Below are 21,288 nucleotides of genomic sequence, written 5' to 3'. Positions count from 1 at the left end.
AAAAGGCAGAGGTTTTTGCCGCGCTGACATGTTTGGTAATCATAGTAGAAACACTGGTTTGTCAGAAGAAAATAGAAAGTATTGAGAAAGCCAAGAGAAAAACGAAGCATACCAAGATTCAGAGAGCGTAAATCACCTATATATAAATATTGAAATAACGTCAGATGAAATAAAGGAATGTCTCTCAAATCTCGCAGCAAAAAAAACATCAGTTGGTTTAGATGGAATTTCAAGCGAAATGTTGAGACATTTGCCTGGACATTTGACTGATTTCTTACACTTAATTTTAAAGAAATGTTGGTCTGATAGTGACATTCCTCTTTTATGGAAACAATCAATCGTTGTCCCAATACACAAACAGGGCAAATACAAAACAGATAAAAACAGTTATCGACCAATTGCCTTAACATCGCATGTATGCAAACTAATGGAAAAAGTTGTTCAGAAAAGTCTTGTTCATTATTGTGAGAAGTATAGTGTAATTCTTATAAACCAAGCTGGCTTTAGAACTCTTGAAAGGTAGATCCTCCACAGAACATCTAGTCAAACTGACTACACAGGTAAAGCAACAGTTTGCAAGGCGAAAAAACGTACATACGAGCAAGTGTGGCATGCTCGACTTTTATATAAACTGAAAAATATCGGTATCACAGGCAACATGTATGATTATATTAGAAGTTTTTTTTTTTTTTTATCAGATAGATTTGTACAAGTAAGAACCGGAAATACCTACTCAAACCCCGACAATTACACATGGGGTTACCACAAGGATCAGTAATTTCGCCGATTTTATTCAATATATTATTAGCAGATCTACCTAACAAGCTAGCTAAAGATACAGTCTTGGTTCAATTTGCTGATGACATTTGTTTATGGATGAAGGTGACAATGAAAAATAAAACGCCTACTAGGACATTGAATTACATAAAGAAAATATACCAGCGGGAACTTGATAAAATCAGCAACTTTATGACAGAAAACGGCTTATCATTGTCCTTAGAAAAAACAAATATGATGCTATTTAATACATGATCAGACCCAGAAAAGCTCCCCGTGTTTACAATAAATGGTACCATCATCAGATATACACAATCTGTTAAATTTTTGGGAGTCTATCTTTCTTCAAAGCTTTCTGGAATTATCATATTGACTATATACTAAACAAAGCAAGAAAAGGTCTAAATTTCCTTAAAATAATTTGTAAACAGTACTGGGGGCAAGATACCAAAGCGTTGATATCTCTCGCTACCTCCCTCGTACGTTCACGCTTGACATACGCTCAAGAGGTATTCTTCAGTGCTCCACTGCATTTGTTAAAGAAGCTGCAAAGCATTGATTGTAAGGCTTATAAACTCGCTCTGGGTGTGCCCATTCTTACGTCAAATTTAGGGACTTACAGAGAAGCAGGTGTTTTATCTCTTGATGAACAAAGGAAAGCTTCAGCCACGAAATTCGTTATCAAATCTTTCGCATATGAAACCTTTTCAAAAGAAGAAGCTAATTTGAGTTCACAAAAAGATTTTGCTAAAAGAGCTAAGACGATACAGTCTATGACATCCATTAATACATTTGCATCAGATATCACTAGTGCTACGGAATCAATATTCACATGCATTCTTTTCCTTTATCCACTACGCTGCTGGTCAGGCATCTGCTTGGCAGATGTGGTGTAGCGTATATGGATTTGTCCGAACGCAGTGACGCCTCCTTGAGCAACTGAAACTGAAACTATCCACTACTTTACTCCTTTCCGTCTAAAAACACTTTTAGTGAATAGACGTTAAACTGAAGAAAAAAACACACACACACACCAACTCATGTGAATGCGTGAACAGTTACTTCTCCCTCACCACTAGTAGCCGTCTATTCCTCCTGTCTTTGTCAGTTAGCACTTGTGGCTAAAAGTCGCTACACGGCTGAAGAAGAAGAAGACAACAACAACAACAACATGCACACGCACACACACATGTTCGGGAAAGTATCGACACGGGGAAGTATCGACACGGGGAGGAGTGGGGAGGGAGGGGGTGGTGGGTATCAACACGCTCCTCCAGAAAGGATGTCGGTTACTAAATTCGACAGTGGAGTTTTTGGCTACGAAACCAATATATAGATATAATCTTTTCGTTTCTATCGCTTGTGTTTCTTATATCCATACGTAGTTATTGGACAATATTTATCTACACGATTTAGCTGAGATAAATTACCGTCACTTGAAATTAATACGAAAACGTAATTTTATTGGCTTTATTCGTTTGATAAAAATGGCGGACTCCATAAGTTCTGCTGCAGCTTGTCAAGAATCTGGCAGCTTTTGTGAAGAAACCTCAAAATGGAAGGCAATATCCTTGACACATGTGGAATATATGAAAGGTATAGTATCTGAATATTGTTCAGTTGGGATAAAATTATTTCAGGATGAAACATGTAGCAAAGCCACACAGGCCTAGCACAGTGTGCAGACTGTTGCAGTAATGTTGGAGCGTAAGGCTTACAAGTCCGCCCACTCCGTCTCTCCTCCGCGCCTACCCCCACGCCTCCCCCCCCCCCCCCCCCCGGCCCCCCGCCTCCCTCTTTCTCACGCGCACACGAACACGTACACACACACACACACCATTCTCATATTCTCATATCACAGTCGGTTTTAAAGGGCGCGGTAGATGAGTGGTCAAAGTGTCAGTCGCTGTCTTTTTTTTCTGCTTTGTCTAGGGTCCAGGGTCAATCAGTCGATTACTCAGGGGCCTAACTATAAAGGGGTGGGATTTCCTTAAGAGATTGCGAGGATATGAATCTGGCTGTTATGGCCAGTAGATGGTGGGGAATTTTGGAGAGGTGATGGGAAGGAGGGGGCATAGGGGGAAGGGAGTAGTTAGGGGGTCAGGGGAAAGGGGTGGGGGGAGGGGGGGGGTATTGTGTTGAGATTGGAGTGGGACTCAGGACACATTTGTGTTTAAAAAGGGTATTGGCCAGCACTGAATCCAATAGGCAGGCTGTTCCACTGTCTGACCATTCTTGATACCAGCTGCACCAGGTGGGTTAAGGGTGGAGTTTCCCCCCATCTGTCACGTCAAGAGATGTGCAAACCTGCTAGTGTCAGAACCCTTTTGTCTGATACTGATGTGTGCAGAAGAAGAAAAAAAAGCATGTTAAAATCCTGTAATCCACGTCCAAAAATTCCAGCTAAATCGGTGGGTTATCATACAGAAACGCAGTTCTCAGTACCCAGCATGCACAAGTTTACCACAACAAGAATCATCAACATATTGAAGTTGGTCATATAAGAGGAAGGAGGAGAAATTCTAAATTCACATGAACAATGATTTATCCAGATCCAGAAAACATCTCAGTTGTACGACGCTATCAATGACGTCAATAGTATCAATAGTGCCAACTGCAGTAAAGTTTTGACAACATAGAAATTTGTTTTCTTTGGTTCCCCTCTCCACTGCATCCTCCCCCAAGTAACAATATGAATGTCATTGTTCTTATGTGTTCATGGGCTGAAACTCCCAGGCAGCCGTACTCTGTTTTTGGGAGGAGTTTGCGTGCATGCTGAGTATTTGAAGATAGAACCTTCCGCGTCCTAAAGTGCAAAAGAGAACAGCAAGGTGGTTGAGCCTTTTCATCATCTGCTGTTCAAGTATGGAACTCTTTGCCACACCACGTCCATCACAGCCTCTAACTGCCTTCCTTTAAATCTAAGCTCAAGACTTTCCTTTCAAGCAGTATTTCCTCTAGACCTTCTCTCATTTATGAAAGTGTTAATTGATTGTGTAGACCTGTATATATTTGTAATGCATGTGTGTTGAATGTATATATGGATGGATGCATGCATGCATGCATGCGTGTATGCATGTATATATGTATACATGTATGTATTGTACGTACAAGTTTGTATACACATATATGTGTATTGTGCATGATTGTGAGTTGAGGACTGAGTGTGTTTCATGTGCGTGTGTGTGTGTGGATTGTAAAGCGCTTTGTTCAATGAGGAAAGCGCTGATAAATGTCCAGTATTATTATCATTTTTCTTCTTCTTCTTATTATTATTTTCTTGTTTCCATAATGTTAAACCACTGAATGCCAGCATGTATTACACTACAGGATCTTTAACATACTTATATGATCTTCTGTATACTATGATACACATGAAGGGGGCTGAAGCTCTAGCAGGTCTGCATATATACTGACCTGGGAGATTGGAAACATCTCCACTGTTAACCCACTGGGTGCACCGAAACTGGGGATCAAACTGAAAACTAGGGTGAGAATCCAGTGTTCAAACCATTTGGCCACCTCACCCATCTTGTTTGTCATTGAGATGACAGTTATGAGTTACCTACATGAGAAATGGAACTTTGCTGGTTTGAAAGCACAGCTGCTTATTGTAACACCTCCATGATCTTCATTTTTGGACAAAATCAATATTTGGTGTAAGTCAGTCAATACTTTTTCCATCCACTCACCTGCACTCTGCTTTCTCTGTTTCCCACTCTCCTCTCTGTCTCTGTTCTGTCTCTATCTTGGTTCTCTGTATCTGTCTTTCATTTTTCTTTTATTAGATTGGATTAGAAAATTTTGCTGGTTCAACTTCAAAATGTGAAATGTAAAATTTGTGTTGAACATTAGGTTTGTTCTGTTTTTGGTTTTTTAGTATTCATTGTCTATTTTCCCTTTCAAGATTCAAAACAATTTAAAAACCCTAAAAAAATTAAAGAAAAAAAATCATGAATTATTTTTATGATACTTTCACTGTTTCACTTGCACTGTTTCAGTAAGTATCATACATCTTCTAACACTTTTGTTCTAAAACAGCCATGACAGTGATCACTATAGGTCCATGAATATATTATATAATCAATGAAAGAGAGAGTAAAAATAACTAAAAATGCAGTCAATAATAAAAATCCAATATACTGGAATAAATGACCATTTGTAGTTTGATTGGTTTAGTTTGGGTAAATTCAGATGGAAAAATGTAAACATTGTAATAGTTTAGATTTTAGATTTACTATTTAATGTTTTGTCAGTATTACACAGTGTAGCCACAGACATGGTGGCTGTGTTACACAAACTGATGCCTGAAGCAGGAAGTGTGTTGATGGGCAGGTGACATCATGGGTCAGATCCTGGCCATGTCCAGTCTGTTGCCGGTGTGTCTGGGGGTCAGCTTCGTCACACTCATTATCTTCAGGAGGGACCTCCACACGGTACGCATCTGTAGGAACCCTAAATTAGTATTGAGAGCATGCGTATCGTTGAACATAATGTAGATTCTTATCTGCCACCTGTTTCCATGTCTCTCATTCATTATCTTGTTCTCTGTGTGGATCTCTTGTCTCTTTTTGCTGCCGCCCTCCCTGCACCCCCCTCCCCTCCCTTTTTATTTGGCTCCCCCTTTGGTATTGCACTGTATTGTGTTTTTTTTCAGCTACAGCAGATTTCTCTGTGTGGAATTCAGGTTCTGTATAGTAATTAGTATAGTCTGTGTGTAAGATGATACTGATTTTTTGTTTGTTTTCATTTTGATAAAAGAACAGTCATTGACACGATAATTATAGACAGATCAGTAATATCTGATAATGCGATATTGATTTGCCAGGCTGTCATCCTTATTTTTCCTGTTCTTATTTAAAAAGGAAACGTTGTGATGCAGAGTTACAGAAACAGTAATAACCATGATAATAATAAACCCACCAAGTTTTTGAAGTTTTTCTTCCAAGTTTTTGAAGTTTTTAATAACTGCATTTTTCATATCGTTTTCGTTTGTTTGTTGTATTTTTTTTTTTATTGGTAAAACATTAGCATTCTATTTGAAAAAAATCTGGCATTTATTCTAAGTTAACTGGTTCATTACATTTGGTTAAATGCTGACCTAAAAAGTGTCCCTTGGATTGAAATATGTGCTTCAATTTTGGTATTGATTACTTTGTTTCAGATCTCATTTTTAACAGGGCTTGTGCTGGACGAAGCTTTCAACTGGGTTTTGAAACATTTGATACAAGAAGGGAGACCAAAGAGAGGTAGGAGAATATGCTGACATTTATAATTCTATGTTTTGTTTGTGTATAAATACTATAATATTATATTCCCACCCCCACACCATTCCCCTATGTTTTTCTATTTTTTGCTGCACTTTTTGTTGTTGATAGGTTGGATGAATGATATAGTGGGAGAGTGTGTTATGTTGTGTTGCTTTTTGGTTTGTTAAATTGTTTTGATATAATATCAGATCTATTCAAAATACAAACTGGTTCTCTGTGTTTGTGTTTTTCTTGGCTTTTTTGCTGGTTTCTTTTTATGTAATATTCAGTCTCATGAAATTACGAACTGAGTACTGTGTCTTTCACTGGATGGGACAGACCATGTACTGATATAAAACGATACTTTGGACATACTTCAAAGTCATTTATTTCATGGTGGTATCAGGAGATTGATAACACCTCGTGTCAGTAAATAGAAACAAAGAAAAACTTATTTTTACTATTAACATTAAACACCTTAAAGCCACTGCTGCTTCGCGTTTTTTCATCAGCAAGATTAGTTTGAATGTCTATTTTCTTTTTTTAATCCAGCTTCTTGTAAAATTATGATGAAGTACTTCGCATGTTCTTCACCTTAGGTAAATGTTGACGAGTTTTCTCCATGCAGTGATGAAATATCAAGTTGGTTTGTGTGTGTGTGTGTGTGTGTGTGTGTGTGTGTGTGTGTGTGTGTGGTGTTTATTTTTTGTTGTTGTTTTTTGCAGACAGGTCCAACCTGTACACAGAGTACGGCATGCCCTCCAGCCATTCCCAGTTCATGTGGTTCTTCGCCACTTACATGACCTTTTTTATCTGGATCAGGTGGGTCACGGTGCTCACTCTTTGGGTTTCTTTCATTTATGCCATGTGCCTGTTGCTGTAAGGTTCCCCCTGTGGGGATGCTGGGGTCTTTAATTGTTAACAGCATCCCTGCCTTCTGGAAATTTTGTGCTAGAAATTTCCTCTTTTCTGTTTCTCTCTTTATTTCTGTCTTTTTCTTCATTCACTGTCGTCTGCTTTTTCTGCCTTCCCAGTCCATTCCCCTTTCTTTTTTTTCGAGCAAGCCTTGACAAGTGTTCTCTTTTCCACAGTTTATGATGTGTTATCTGTGCTGTTTTGCTCTGGTGATTAGGTAATGAGATTGTAGACACTGGGATGGGCACTAGCTGTCCATTCTGCAGTGTTATTTACCTGTATGTTTTTGTTGTTGTTGTTTTTTTGTTTGTTTGGCATTGTAAGTTTTTTTCTCCTTTTTTACATTTTTTTGTAATCTGGGGATGAATAAAAAAAATTAAGCGAAAGGGCTGACGTCCTCAGCACAGCCTAGTTGTATTTGCCCAAAGAAGCTAAATGGTTAAGATAATGTGTCAGGAACTGTGTTTTGTAGGTTTATCTTAATTTTGGATATATATGTATATTATATATATATATGTAATAATAACAAGAACAACAATAATAATTATAATGATGATAATAATAACTGGACATTTATCTGCGCTTTTCTCATTGCACAAAGCGTTTTACAATCCACACACATGCGCATACGAAACACACTCAGTCCTCAACTCACAATCATGCACAATAAACATATATGCGCATAAACATATATGCGCATACAAACTTGTACATACAATACAAACATACATATGTACATACATACTTATATTCATGCATGCATGCATCCATCCATCCATCCATTCGCCGCACACACAATGCAGTGTTACAAATATACCTACACAATCAACTATCTACTTTCATGTATGAGAGAGGGTCTGAAGGTAATGCTGCTGGAAGAGGAAAGTCTGGAAGTTAGATTTGAAGGAAGGCAGTGAGAGGTTGTGATGGACGTGGTGAGGCAAAGAGTTCCATATGTATAAATATCTATATCTATCTATCTATCTATCTCTCTCTCTCTATATATATGACAGTTTTGTGTTTAAGCTGTTAATATTTACATAGTTGGCCTGTCCTGATATGGCCCTGTGTGGTCGGTTGGACTTTAAGCAGCCATGATGATAATAATGATAACAATAACGCAAGGACTTAATGATTGTTTGATTTGAAAGACTAGGACCACTTTTGAATATCTGGTTATGGGGAGAGGGGTGGAACCCCTGATTCTTATGGACAGGACTTGTACTTCAGAGAAACACTGTTCAGGGCTGAATCACTATATCGTCTGAAAGATTTACATCCATGAACTGTATATTATTAGTGTCCTGAAGTTGGATATATACAGCAGGAGAACTTGAATGCCTGCAAAAGAAATGTAGACCAACCAAAGCAGTCAATAACATTTGCATTAGTCCTGTGTGTCTGTGTGTATTTATCTGGATATAATAGTGGTAGTGGTAGGTGGGACTAGCTTAAATCCAAAGCTCAGGAGATGTGGATGGACGTGACCTCAGTTATAATGTTGAAACGTTTATACAGGCAGCTACTTTGTGGAGTGATGGCCTGGAGGTAATGCGTCCGCCTAGGAAGCGAGAGAATCTGGTTTGAATCACGGCACAGTCACCAGTATTTTCTTCCCCTCCCCCTTCCCCCACGCTAGTCATTCGAATGAGACGATAAACCAAGGTCCCATGCGCAACATGCACTTAGTGCACATAAAAGATCCCACGGCAACAAAAGGGTTGTCCCTGGCAAAATTCTGTAGAAAAATCCACTTCGATAGGAAAAACAAATAAAAAACTGCAGGCAGGGGGACAAAAAAAGGGTGGTGCTCTCAGTGTAGCGGTCGCGCTCTCCCTGCAGAGAGCAGCCCGAATTTCAGACAGAGAAATCTGTTGTGACAAAAAAGAGTAATACAAAACAATACTTGCAATTTCTGTGCGTGAGTGGAGCAGTATTTTGTACAGGACAAGAATCAGACCCCTGCCAGTCTGCACCAGTGGGTCACTGTAGAGTGTGTAGTTGAAACTCTGTGTGTGTGTGTGTGTGTGTGTGTGTGTGTGTGTGTGTGTGTGTGTGTGCAGGGTGTACAGGAACTACAGTATTCTGGACGATCTGTGGAAAGTGGTTGTGTGTGTAGGCAGCTTTTTCGTAGCGTCTGTTGTGGCCTATAGCAGGTGAGTGGCTCTGTCTGGCTGTCCGTCTGTCTGCCTGTCTGTCTGTCTGTTGGTTGTTCCAAGTGTTTGTGTTTTACTTTTGTATTTCTGTTTCCGTCATTTGCTCTGCCACATCCAGTCTGTGTTTCCTTTGTCTGTCTGTCTGTCTTGTAGTCTTTGATGAATTTGTGTTTTATTCTTTCTGGTTCCCTCTTTATCTCTCTTTGTCTCTCCCACATCCTACATGTATAAGAATTTCTTTATCTCTGATTGTCTGTCTCTATCAGTTTTTCTAGTCTTGCTGGTGTTTTATTATTTTCTCTCTCTTTCGTGTGTTCATGTTTTATTTCTCTCTCTCTCTCTCTCTCTCTCTCTCTCTCTCTCTCTCTCTCTCCCCACCACATCCGATCTGTATCTTTCTGTCTTGTCTCTCTCTGTCTGTTTTTCTGTCTGTGTTGGTATTTTATTATTTTCTCTCTCTCTTTCACTCTCTTGGTTTCCCACTGCATCTCTCATTCTCTGTTTCTCTGTCTCTGTCTTGCGACAAAAAAAAAAAAAAAGAAAGAAAAAGAAAAAAAAAGTTAAAAAAAGAACCAAATCCAACAAAATAAAAGCAGAGACAGAAATAACAATAACAACAAACAAAACAAACACACTCACAAAGCAAGCACCACCAACAGCAAAAGTTTGTACAATGTGTGTAAAGTGCAAAATGGAGGCTGGACTGTTGCAGGATATACCTGGAGTACCACACGGCGGCACAGGTTGTGTGGGGGGGCGTGGTGGGGGTGGTGGCCGGCAGCTTGTGGTTTGCCTTTGTACAGCTGGTTCTCACCCCTCTCTTCCCCCATCTAGCATCCAGGTGGGCTGATGGTGTTGCACAGCGGATTTGTGTGTGTGTGTCTCCGCTCTGTCTCTCGTGTGAGAATGGTTTCTCCATTGCACTGGGAATTCATTGACAGCTTCGTCTTTTGTGAAGGACTATGTTTCAGTTTCACTTTCTCAAGGAGGTGTCACTATGTTGGGAAAAATCATTTATGCTACACAACATCTGGGCAGTTGCCTGACAGCGGCTTAACTCGATGCGTTAGTCTGGCCTTACGTGCATTTGTGTAGCTGTCAGAGTGGATTTCTTCTAAAGGATTTTGCCAGAGAACAACACTTGTATTGCCATGGGTTCTCTTTCAGTGTGCCAGGTGCATACTGCACACAAGACCTCAGTTTATCGTCTCATCTGAATGACCAGACGCTCAGTTTGATTTTCCAGTCAAACTTGGAAGAAAGGGCGAAAGTGGGATTCAAACCCACATCTTCATGGACACTGAATGGACAGATGAATGTCATATTGTGTGTGTGTGTGTGTGTGTGTGTGTGTGTGTGTGTGTGTGTGGATGGCTGTTTATGAGTGTGTAGTGTCAGTGCATGAACTATGTGAATGGTGTGTGTACAGAGCATGGATTTGCATTACACAAGACTAGGCACTATATGAAAATTATTCATTATTTTTATTATCATTATTATTGTTATTATTGAATGTCCACAAATGATTGATTTTTATTATTGTTGTTTTTGTTGTTATTATAAGATTCCCCATTACTTGTGGTATGAAGTTGATGAGATTTTCAGCGCAGAATTTTGATGGTTCATGGTCATGTGACCTACCGCTAGAGAATGGATGGTCATCTCCTGTAATACAGCATAGGTCAGAGGTGATGGTAGCTGTGTGATGATGAGCAATAACCAGTATGCCCTTTTTGTTCCAGAGGGAAAGGTGGCACTGGCAGAATGGTTAAGGCACTTATCTTCCAATACAGTGTCTTTGGGGATCTGGGTTTGAATCTTGGTCTCTCCATTTCTCCCAAGTTAAACTGGTAAATCAAACTGAGCATCTAGTCATTCGGATGAGATGATAAACCGAGGTCCCATGTGCAGCATTCACTTGGCGCACTGAAAAAGAACCCATGGCAACAAGTGTTATCCTCAAAGTTCTGTTGAAGAATTCCTTTTTGATAAGTACACAAATACATATGCATGCACTCAAGGCCTGACTAGCACATTAGCTTGTGCTGCCTGCTGGTGTCAGGCATGTGCCCAGTAGATGCCTTGTTGATGGATTTCCAGATGCAGTGGCACCATAGTGAGAAACAAAGTGAAACTGTGTTGCAGCCCTGTGGGGGAGTTCCTGATGTTGAGAGATTCCACTTTGATTCCACATGTTCTCTGGTTCGAATACACTTCTTCCCGGTCAGAAGCAAGGTAGGAATTGGGGCGGTAGTTTTGTTTTAAGCTTGTTGTTGTGGTGGTGGCATGCATGCTATGTTTCTGAATGTGTGTGTCAATTTCTTAGCCTGTGTGTGTGTTTGTGTGTGTGAGAGAGAGAGAGTGGATTTAAACACACACCAGCCTGGCATGAGACGAGTAGAATCCTCACATTAAGTGGTTTGTTTAAAAAAAATTTAAGAAACATACCAGTTTCTACAAAGAAAAATATATATGCTGCCTCCCTGCCCCCAATACAGCAAAAATAAGTTTAAAAAATGGGGGTGGGGTGGGGGAATAAGTAATATTACCAAAGAAACCCTTATTGTTTCAGGAGTCGGCAGAGAAAAATAATATCACGGAAGTCCCAATAACGGCAGTGTGACGGACACCCCGACAGTCAGTCCTCTTCATCTGCGTCATTCTTCGATTCGACTTGCCGTCGTTCTTCCCTCAACATGCTGCAGCTGTGGACTGCAAATCGTACAACAACTAATTCTCCTTTTTTCTGTTCTTTTATTTACTTTTTTTTAATTTATGCAAGTTGTGTATATTTATCTGTTGTTGTTTTTTTCATGTGTGTAATATTTCTCTTTTTACCATAAATTTGCCAAATCATTGTCTTCAACTTTGTGATGGATTTGAGTGTTTTATCATTTCCTTTTTCCCCTCCTTTCCTCTCCCCTTTAACAGTTTTTGATTGTGGTTGTTTCAACAGTTCTCATCTCAGCTTTTTAATGTTTATAATACATATTTAATGACCTGTAGTTGTTGTTGTTGTTGTTTTTAAATGAACTTTGCTAAATGTAGAGCTCTGACTGCTCCATTTTCAGCTTTATTCTTAAGAAAGATGTCATTGAATATTTTCCATTATGTGCATGTGGGTCTCTCACATGGTTTGTGTGTGTGTGAAATGTCTTGATGTACAGAGACGTGGTATGAACGATTTTGAAGTATGGGTATGTTTCGGTGTTAAGAGAAGTGGAATGGAGATTTGTGTTGATATGTTTCCATGAAGAGAGGTAGTGTAATTTGTATAGATATGATTCTGTTAATAGAGGTGGTATCAAGGTTTGTTTTGATATGAAGATTTGTGTAGACTGTATGTTTCTGTTTAACGATAGGTGATATGAAGAATTGTATGGGTATGTTTCTGTTCATGGGAGGTGATTTGAAGATTTGTATCATGGATATGTTTCTGTTTTCATAGAGGTGGTATGAATGATTTGTGTAGGTATGTTTCTGTTTTAAGACAGGTGATAAGAAGATTTGTATAGACATGTTTTTTGTTTTAAGAGAGGTGGTATGAATGATATTGGTATGTCTCTGTTTTAAGTCAGATGATATAAAGATTTGTATCTATGGATATGTTTCTGTTTTAAGAGAGGTAATCTGAAGATATGAAGTGTTAAATGTGTTCCCATTAAGAGAAGTGGTATGGAGATTTGTACAGATCCTTTTCTCTGTTCTAACATGACGTGATGTCTTGTCAACCAGCAGTGTATAGTGACTACAGAATACAGTGGGTAATGATCAAATCCATTTCTATAGTCTGGGACCCATTTTGCGTGCTGTCTTATTGCAGTGTCCAGTGAAACTTGGTGTTCAGTGCACAAATAAGCTGTAAAATCTGTTTCTGAATTTGCGAGCCATTTTGGTAAAAGCCCTCTGTAAAGTTTGGTAGCCATTTTGTGTGTTCTCTGTACATTCAGTGAACAGTCAGCTGTCAGCATGTGGACAACAGTTGTTAACCGTCATTACAGTAAAAAGTGATTGTCACTGGTTTGTCTGTCTCTCTCATGCACATGTACACACACATGAAAAGAACACATACACCTGTGCACACATGGATACGCTTATTTGTATATGTGTGCTCACACACACACACACACACACACACACACACACACAGTTGGAAACAGTACATTGCTAAAGCTAATTTCAATGGTTTGAATGAAAGCACATGTCAAGTCTTAAAAATGAAAAAAAAGTATTGGGCAACAGATTCTACAGCAGAGTTTTCCCATTTTTAATTTTTGTTTAGTTTTTGTTGTTTTGTGTAAATATCAGAATGAGGAAACAACCCATTTCCACTCAGGTCATTGTTTGCTAACAAATTCTACAGCAACCCCCCCCCCCCCCTTCCATTTGTGACAAACAGAAAGAGGTTACAACTTTGACACTTCTTTCAAGAAGTCCACGACAGTTGTGTGAATGAGTGTTTTTAACTAATCATCCCGTCTATGGCATTTCAGAGTGTGCTGACTGCGTCTTCACAAATGACTGCTGCAGAGTGGAACAAAGGCACTGAACAATTTCTGCGTCTATAGATGTTAAAAAAACCCAAAAAAACACCCCCACCCTACTCAATACTTTCAGAGGGTTGAAAAATGATGAAAAAGACAACAGGAACAGAAGGACACAAAGTGCAACAGCTGTAGTGTATGTTATGGTCAGGTTTTCCACAATGGGTTCACTGTATGCAGGAATGTATATCTCAAATCTTCACTCTGCCCTTCCACTGTGGAAGAAACTAGTAATGGGTCCTCTACATTTCTCAGGTATATGTAGGTAACTTAAAGTCTCTCTCTTTCCTGCTGTTGCAGAAGAAATCATTGGTAGTTCACTCCACTTCTGTGGTGAATATTATGTTTATTCACATCATGTCTGGTCAGATAGATTTAACTGTAAGTGCTTTACAGTACAGTGGTTTCATTAAAAATACATCAGAATATGTTACACCATCCATCAAAAACATGTAAGTAAGCCAGCAAATAGAGAAACATCACAGACTGACAAGACAGTGCATCAAAAGTACATTGTAAGTACCATATCTACAGCAAATTATGTGTGTGTACATGCATTCAAGCATGCATTCACACATACATAAAAGATTAATCAAAGTCAATATTGAACTGATGGCCCATGACATTGGTTCTGAAGCTGGGAATGGAATGGGAGCATCTTTATTGGGCATGGAGTTCCATGGGGTGGGGGTTGTGAGCAGAAACTGTTACTGAAGAACTTTGCCCTGACAGGGAATTTTATTGTGGAATAACTCTATTTCCCTTGCTACAGAACAGACCAGCAGTCGTGTCACATTTCTGTTGCAAATAGAACTCAAAATTTCTCACCTTCCCCTTGTTGCAGAATACACTGGCAGTTTTGGTTTGTTTTTTGTTTGATTACACATGCTGTGCCGTGACCCACTGATGCAGAGCCCAGCAAGGGTCTGGTTTCTGCCCTGTTCAAATTATATCTCCACCTAAGTGGAGAAATCGAAAGTAGCTGTGGTTAGTTCTTTTGTTCTAAAGAAGTGTGTTAGGGAATACAAGGAGACAGTGTCAGAGACGGATGATATGTGAGTAATTCATCAGGATGTTTGGTCACTGTAGAGATTGGCAGGTCAGTGTCAAGATTGGCAGGTCAGTGTCAAGATTGGCAGGTCCAGTCGATGAAACTGAAGAGCAGTAGAGTGTGAGCATTGTCTGGCTTTCTTAGGACGTAGCATCGATTTACACGGCAGTTCTTCAAACCCTGTTCGGTTGTGTGTGTACATGATGATGATGTCTTGTTGAAGTATCTTGTGTGTGTTGGGTGTGTGAGGTTTCTGTGTGTGTGTGTGTGTGTGTATGTGTGTGTTGTGTGTGTGAGGTTTCTGTGTGTGTGTGTGTGTGTGTGTGTGTGTGTGTGAGTAGTCCACGTGAGTATGGAATTTCTCAGTGCATCGTGGTTTGATATTCCTGCAAGAAAATAAAGTTTGAAAAAAAAGAGCACAAGTCTACACAAACTTTTGTTTGTTTCATTATTTTTCTGTGTGATAGAATTTATTTCATACAGTCTCCTTGCTATAGTGAGGCAGAGTTGCCATTGAACATTAACTTTGCATCAGATTTTTTACCGCCATACATACAATTTCAGTTTTGTTGGATGTCAAGAGTTTTAGTGGAAAGATAGTAGTAGTTTTAGTTTGTATTTCTCTCTGTCTCTCTTTAACATAGCAGAAAATACCTTCACTTAACATAATAAAGAGTTTTTTAGTCTTTGTATTTCTCTCTGTCTCTCTTTAACATAGCAGAAAATACCTTCACTTAACATAATAAAGAGTTTTTAAGTCTTTGTATTTCTCTCTGTCTCTCTTTAACATAGCAGAAAATACCTTCACTTAACATAATAAAGAGTTTTTAAGTCTTTGTATTTCTCTCTCTCTCTCTCTTTCTTTTATTTGTATTTGCTTTGATGTTGTACATTTTAATCTTTTTTCTTCTTTATTAATGTGTTCAAATATGGTTACCTATTCTCAGTCATCTGTGAACAGTGTGTGTGTGTGTGTGTGTGTGCATTTGTGTCTGTGTGTATGTGCGTGTGTGTGTGTTTGTGTGCGTGTATTTCTTCTGGTCCACTGGCAAAATGGCTAAAATTGATATTAAAGTCAATTTGCAAATTTATTTTCTTGGCTGTTGTACAAAGCATTTTGTGCTTCATCCAGACTATTATTTGATAACAATAATCAGATATGTATATATATCTATAGAGACTTTTTTTCCAACTCTTCTTACCCACTTCCACACCCTACATTTGTGGTGACTAACATTTCCACGTGTATGTAGTGTTGTGACTGTTTGCTCCAGTGTTAACCTGAAATGTTGAATTATTTAACCCTTTCAACCTTGGGAAGTTTACAACCTTGGCAGCATATTTCCCTGTCAAACTGATACAGAAAAACAAAGAAAATCGACCAATTTTTCCTACAAACTGACACGTTTTAACATGGCCAGAAATACTGTATGAGTAAGTTGCGGTCTACTTATATGTAGGAATGTGTACACCATTTCAGTGAAATGAATTTTGATGTCAAAGCAGTTGGTGGGTGCAGTGTTGAATGAGTTAAGTGTAACCTGTTTATTTCTCACTTACACATGTTCTTTCCTTTTGTCAGTCCATTGGATTGGACTTTTTTTTTTCTTTTTCTTTTTTTTTTTTTTTCCTCAGGGGTTTCCATTTTTTCCACTGTCTGTTTCTGGAAGGCCGTTCCCTTCCTCTTCCCCTCTCCCTCCCTGCCACCCCTCCCCCTGACCCCCCTTCCCTCTGACCCCCCCCCCCCCCCTAAACCTCCCACACCCCTGTTCCCCTGAATCAGTGGTGGGATGCAGTTTAGTATTTCATTTTGGATGTCAACAGCATGTAGTAGCAGCAGCATTTCTAGGTTGATCCGTAGTTTCACACTTGTTTCTGTAATTTATTTTCGTCATGGTTTTATGTAATTATAATGTGCTGGTGTTTAATGTGAAAAGCGCTTAGAGCCTCAAGGTAAGCGCTATATGAATAAATGCATATTATAAGGAGTAGTATTCATTTTATTGTTACTATTATAATGACTGTTGAATGTGAATTAATTATATATATATACATCTTGGTCAGTTGGTGGTTTTATTTATTTTTTAAAACTGTTTCTGCGTATTTAGGTGTTGTTTGTTGGTGTGTTGTTATTTTTTCTGTAATGTGAAGTTTTGTTTTATGATTGACTTGGTTTGTGTATGTAACGTGAATGTTCATTGTATGATTTAGTTTGATTTTTTTTTCACTGAATGGCTCTCATTCCAATCTGGTACAGTGATGGGCCCTTACAGTCTGAGTCAATGGATAGGGATGAATTTTGTGTCAAATTCAAGGAGGATTTACAAAGACACTATAACTCTCTAACTGCTCAATGCATGTTTTATAAGCTTTTTGTCCTGTGAAATGCGGTTCAAACACACTGAAAAAAGATGTACAGTATTGTTAATTTTCTCTCAATGAAAAAAGATCTGTGCACGCTGAATATTGTGAAAAACGAATTTTTTCATTCAGTTCCACAAGACTTGGAGCAGTGTCTTGAGTGCTAGTCTTTAAGGTGAGATGATAAGCTGAGGTGATAGGTGCAGCGTGCACTTTGCACACACAAGAAAGTTATGTGGCAAATTTGCTCAGGAAAAAAAAATCCAGTCTGATTTAATGACAGCTGAGCGAAATTTTGTGGAAATTATGCCACAAGGGTTAGCTTACTGAGGAATGTATTACTTTTTTGTCACAACAGATTTCTCTGCATGAAGTTCAGGTTACTCTCCCCAGGGAGAGCGCAATGCTGCAATGAGAGCACCACCTTTTTTTTTTTTTTTTTTTTCCTGTAAGTGTGTTTGTTTTCCTGTCAAAATGGATTTTTCTACAGAATTTTGCCACAGATGACCCTTTGTTGCCTTTGGTTCTTTTAAGTGTGCTAAATGCATGTTGCTCAGGGGACCTCAGTTTATCATCTCTAGAATGCAGACCAACACTCAAGGTCCAGTGGAGGGGCAGGGCAGAGGGAATAATGGTGAGTATGGGAATCGAATCAGAGCGCTCAGAAGTGTACTGGTATTTGTCAGTCTGTGTTTGCTGGAGGTACATTGCACCAGAACATGTACTATGGCTACCTGCAGTAAGACAGAAAGGGTTATGTGCACACAATAAGACAATTCATAGTTGTAGAGGAGCAAACATGGCACTTGCAGTCCACAAACACAGAAGAATGTTGCAATGCTGCCCAACCATAAAGTGTCATAACAGTCTTTAAAAGTGTATGTGTGTCTGTCCGTCTTTGAAGTTTCTGCTCTGCTATGGGACCCAGTTGTGCCAGCTCTCAGTTAGTGCTGTGTCAATACACGATCCCTGGATGCTAAACGTCTTCTTACAGCAACCGCAACTACACCAAAGATATGTTCTGTGACAAAGAAGAAGGAAGAGGAGGAGTGTGTTGTTCAGGAAGACCAGAAACATGTAGGGATGGCTTAACATTTTGGAGGCTTGTAATTCCATGGCTTCACTTCCCCTTGCAGCTGACACTTTGGACATTGGTGTTCAGTCCAACACTTCTTTTCTTGATCGTGTAACATTGTTGCTCAGACTTGTAACTTTCTTTTAATCGTGCAACATAATAGTTGAGACATGTGACTGTCTTTTGGATTGTGCAAATTGTAGTTTACATCAATGTCTGTCTTTGATGATAAAACATTGTAGTTGATACGTTGTGGCTGCATCTTTTTAATTATGTCACATTGTGGACAAGATTTGTGACTCTCTGACTGTGTAACAGTAGTCCAGATTTATGATAGTCTTTTCTTCTTCTTCTTCTTTTAATTGTGTCATATTGTAATCATAATTGTGACTCTCTTTTAACTGTGTCACACAGTTGTTCAGATTTGTGACTTGTCTTTTATCCATTGTCATATCTCTGTATCTTCAACCAGAAGCCTACGTTTCGCATTGATTTAAACATCGTTTTGCAGTTTATCTTTTTTAAGCACTTTGAGAGGTTTGAAAGTGCGAAATTAATGTTGCTTTGTGAGGTTTCAAAGTGCTATATATATGAATGTGCTAGTATTGTTATTTTATTATATCCACCACAGTAATGGTGACTTTGTTGTCTGAGGGTTGATTCAGGCTGGTTTCTGAACGCCCGCGGTCATTGTGCACGCTTTGTGACACTTCAGCTTGCTGACTGTTGGACAGTATTACAGCAATAGACGTTTTGTCTTGTCTTGTCTTGTGATGGTGTTGCTTCACAACAGGGGTCCAGGGAAGTAAAGCCGTTTATTTTTTTTTTTATATCAGCAGTCACAATAGTTCACTTGTCTGCCCAGGTTTTTTTGTTTTTTTTTAAATTTTTATTTTGGTGGGGTGGGGTGTGTGTGGGGGAGGGTTGGGGGTGGGGCGGAGGACCGGGGGGGAGGGGTGGGGAAGGGGGGTCTGGTGGGGGGTATGCACGGAACTCTCTTTTTTTACATGTTTGTGTATTGAACTTTGACTATGGCTGTGTGTGTGTGTGTGTGTGTGTGTGTGTGTTCAACTTTCAATGTCTCTCTGAGGTTTATATAATGATTGATTGATTGTTTGATCAGTTCTGTGACTTTATTTGTTTTACTCTGTGAATTTGTGTGTTTAACTCTGTGAATCTGTGTGTTTTAACTCGCCATGGACTGATTTGGATACAGTCCTTTTGGAGATGGTGAAATATTGAAGGATTTCTTTTTTCTTAAAAACTTTTTTTTTTCGTTGTAAATTTTGAATTATATGGCTTTGGGAGTGGTTGGCTTGCTTAGCTCACGGTGATTGGGTTTGATGCGTGTGCTGGTTGTGGAAGGATGAGGATAACCGTTCAAGGCTACTTTGTGTGCGTGTGTGTGTGTGTGTGTGCATTTGCACTATATTTTTCTTTCTTTGTCTTTTTTTTTATCCCTTCTTGAGGGGTTGTGGGAAGAGAAGAACTTGAATGACTGCCTGACGAATCTGAACATGCATTTGTTTGTTCTCATTCCTGTCAAGGCCTGTTGAGAGGGTTGTGTTCATGCAGCGATCAGGCATCTGCTCCTTTTTTTTTTTTTTTTGAACAGAAGATGTGGTGTTACATACCTGCATATGTACACACACCTTGCCACTTCCTTGAGACTGAAGCTTTCGTGATTTTTCAGTCCCCAGAATGACACACGCAGTATCAGGCTCTGTGTATGACAGAATGTCACATGATATCAGGTTGTGTGCATGACAGAACGACACATGATATCAAGTTATGTGCATGACAGAATGTCACGTGATATCAAGTTATGTGCATGACAGAATGTCACACGATATCAGGTTCTGTGCATGACAGAATGTCACACGATATCAGGTTGTGTGCATGACAGAACGACACATGATATCAGGTTGTGTGCATGACAGAATGTCACATGATATCAGGTTATGTGCATGACAGAATGTCACATGATATCAGGTTGTGTGCATGACAGAATGTCACACGATATCAGGTTGTGTGCATGACAGAATGTCACATGATATCAGGTTGTGTGCATGACAGAATGTCACATGATATCAGGTTCTGTGCATGACAGAATGTCACACGATATCAGGTTGTGTGCATGACAGAACGACACATGATATCAGGTTGTGTGCATGACAGAATGTCACACGATATCAGGTTCTGTGCATGACAGAATGTCACACGATATCAGGTTATGTGCATGACAGAATGTCACACGATATCAGGTTGTGTGCATGACAGAATGTCACACGATATCAGGTTATGTGCATGACAGAATGTCACATGATATCAGGTTGTGTGCATGACAGAATGTCACATGATATCAGGTTGTGTGCATGACAGAATGTCACATGATATCAGGTTGTGTGCATGACAGAATGTCACACGATATCAGGTTGTGTGCATGACAGAATGTCACACGATATCAGGTTGTGTGCATGACAGAATGTCACATGATATCAGGTTGTGTGCATGACAGAACGACACATGATATCAAGTTGTGTGCATGACAGAACAAAACATGATATCTGATTGTGTGCATGACTGAATGACCCACACAATATCAAGTTGTGTGTATGACAGAACAACACACAATATGTTGTGTGCATGACGTAACAACACACGATATCAGGGTGTATGTATGACAGAACAACACACACAGTATCAGGTTGTGTGCATGACAGAACAACACACAATATGTTGTGTGCATGACATAACGACACACGATGTCAGGGTGTATGTATGACAGAACAACACACACAGTATCAGGTTGTGTGCATGACAGAACAACACACAATATGTTGTGTGCATGACATAACGACACACGATGTCAGGGTGTATGTATGACAGAACAACACACACAGTATCAGGTTGTGTGCATGACAGAACGTCACACACAGTATCAGGTTGTGTGTATGACAGAACAACACACACAGTATCAGGTTGTGTGCATGACAGAACGTCACACACAGTATCAGGTTGTGTGCATGACAGAACGTCACACACAGTATCAGGTTGTGTGCATGACAGAACGTCACACACAGTATCAGGTTGTGTGCATGACAGAACGTCACACACAGTATCAGGTTGTGTGCATGACAGAACGTCACACACAGTATCA

The 21,288-nt window shown here is 39.4% G+C and overlaps 1 protein-coding gene across 2 annotated transcripts; it reads left to right on the top strand.

Moving 5' to 3' along the window:
- The first annotated feature begins 2,265 nt into the window (after positions 1-2,265).
- LOC143289798 (dolichyldiphosphatase 1-like) lies at positions 2,266-16,577 on the top strand. Of its 2 annotated transcripts, XR_013056276.1 has the most exons (9): positions 2,266-2,373; positions 5,113-5,213; positions 5,942-6,026; positions 6,752-6,848; positions 9,005-9,097; positions 9,810-9,938; positions 11,243-11,332; positions 11,670-14,941; positions 14,990-16,577. XR_013056276.1 is itself a non-coding variant. In XM_076598944.1 (8 exons), exons 1-8 carry the CDS (start codon positions 2,367-2,369, stop codon positions 11,707-11,709), a joined length of 642 nt encoding a protein of 213 aa, XP_076455059.1. In that variant the 5' UTR covers positions 2,266-2,366; the 3' UTR covers positions 11,710-16,577. The 2 variants fall into 2 exon arrangements, 1 of the variants encoding a protein (XP_076455059.1); XM_076598944.1 differs by having other exon boundaries at positions 11,670-16,577.
- The last annotated feature ends 4,711 nt before the right edge of the window (positions 16,578-21,288 follow it).

The sequence above is a fragment of the Babylonia areolata genome, chromosome 14 (assembly GCF_041734735.1).
Source record: "Babylonia areolata isolate BAREFJ2019XMU chromosome 14, ASM4173473v1, whole genome shotgun sequence".
Lineage (NCBI taxonomy): Eukaryota > Metazoa > Mollusca > Gastropoda > Neogastropoda > Buccinidae > Babylonia > Babylonia areolata.
This window is presented reverse-complemented; position numbering and strand designations above follow the sequence as displayed.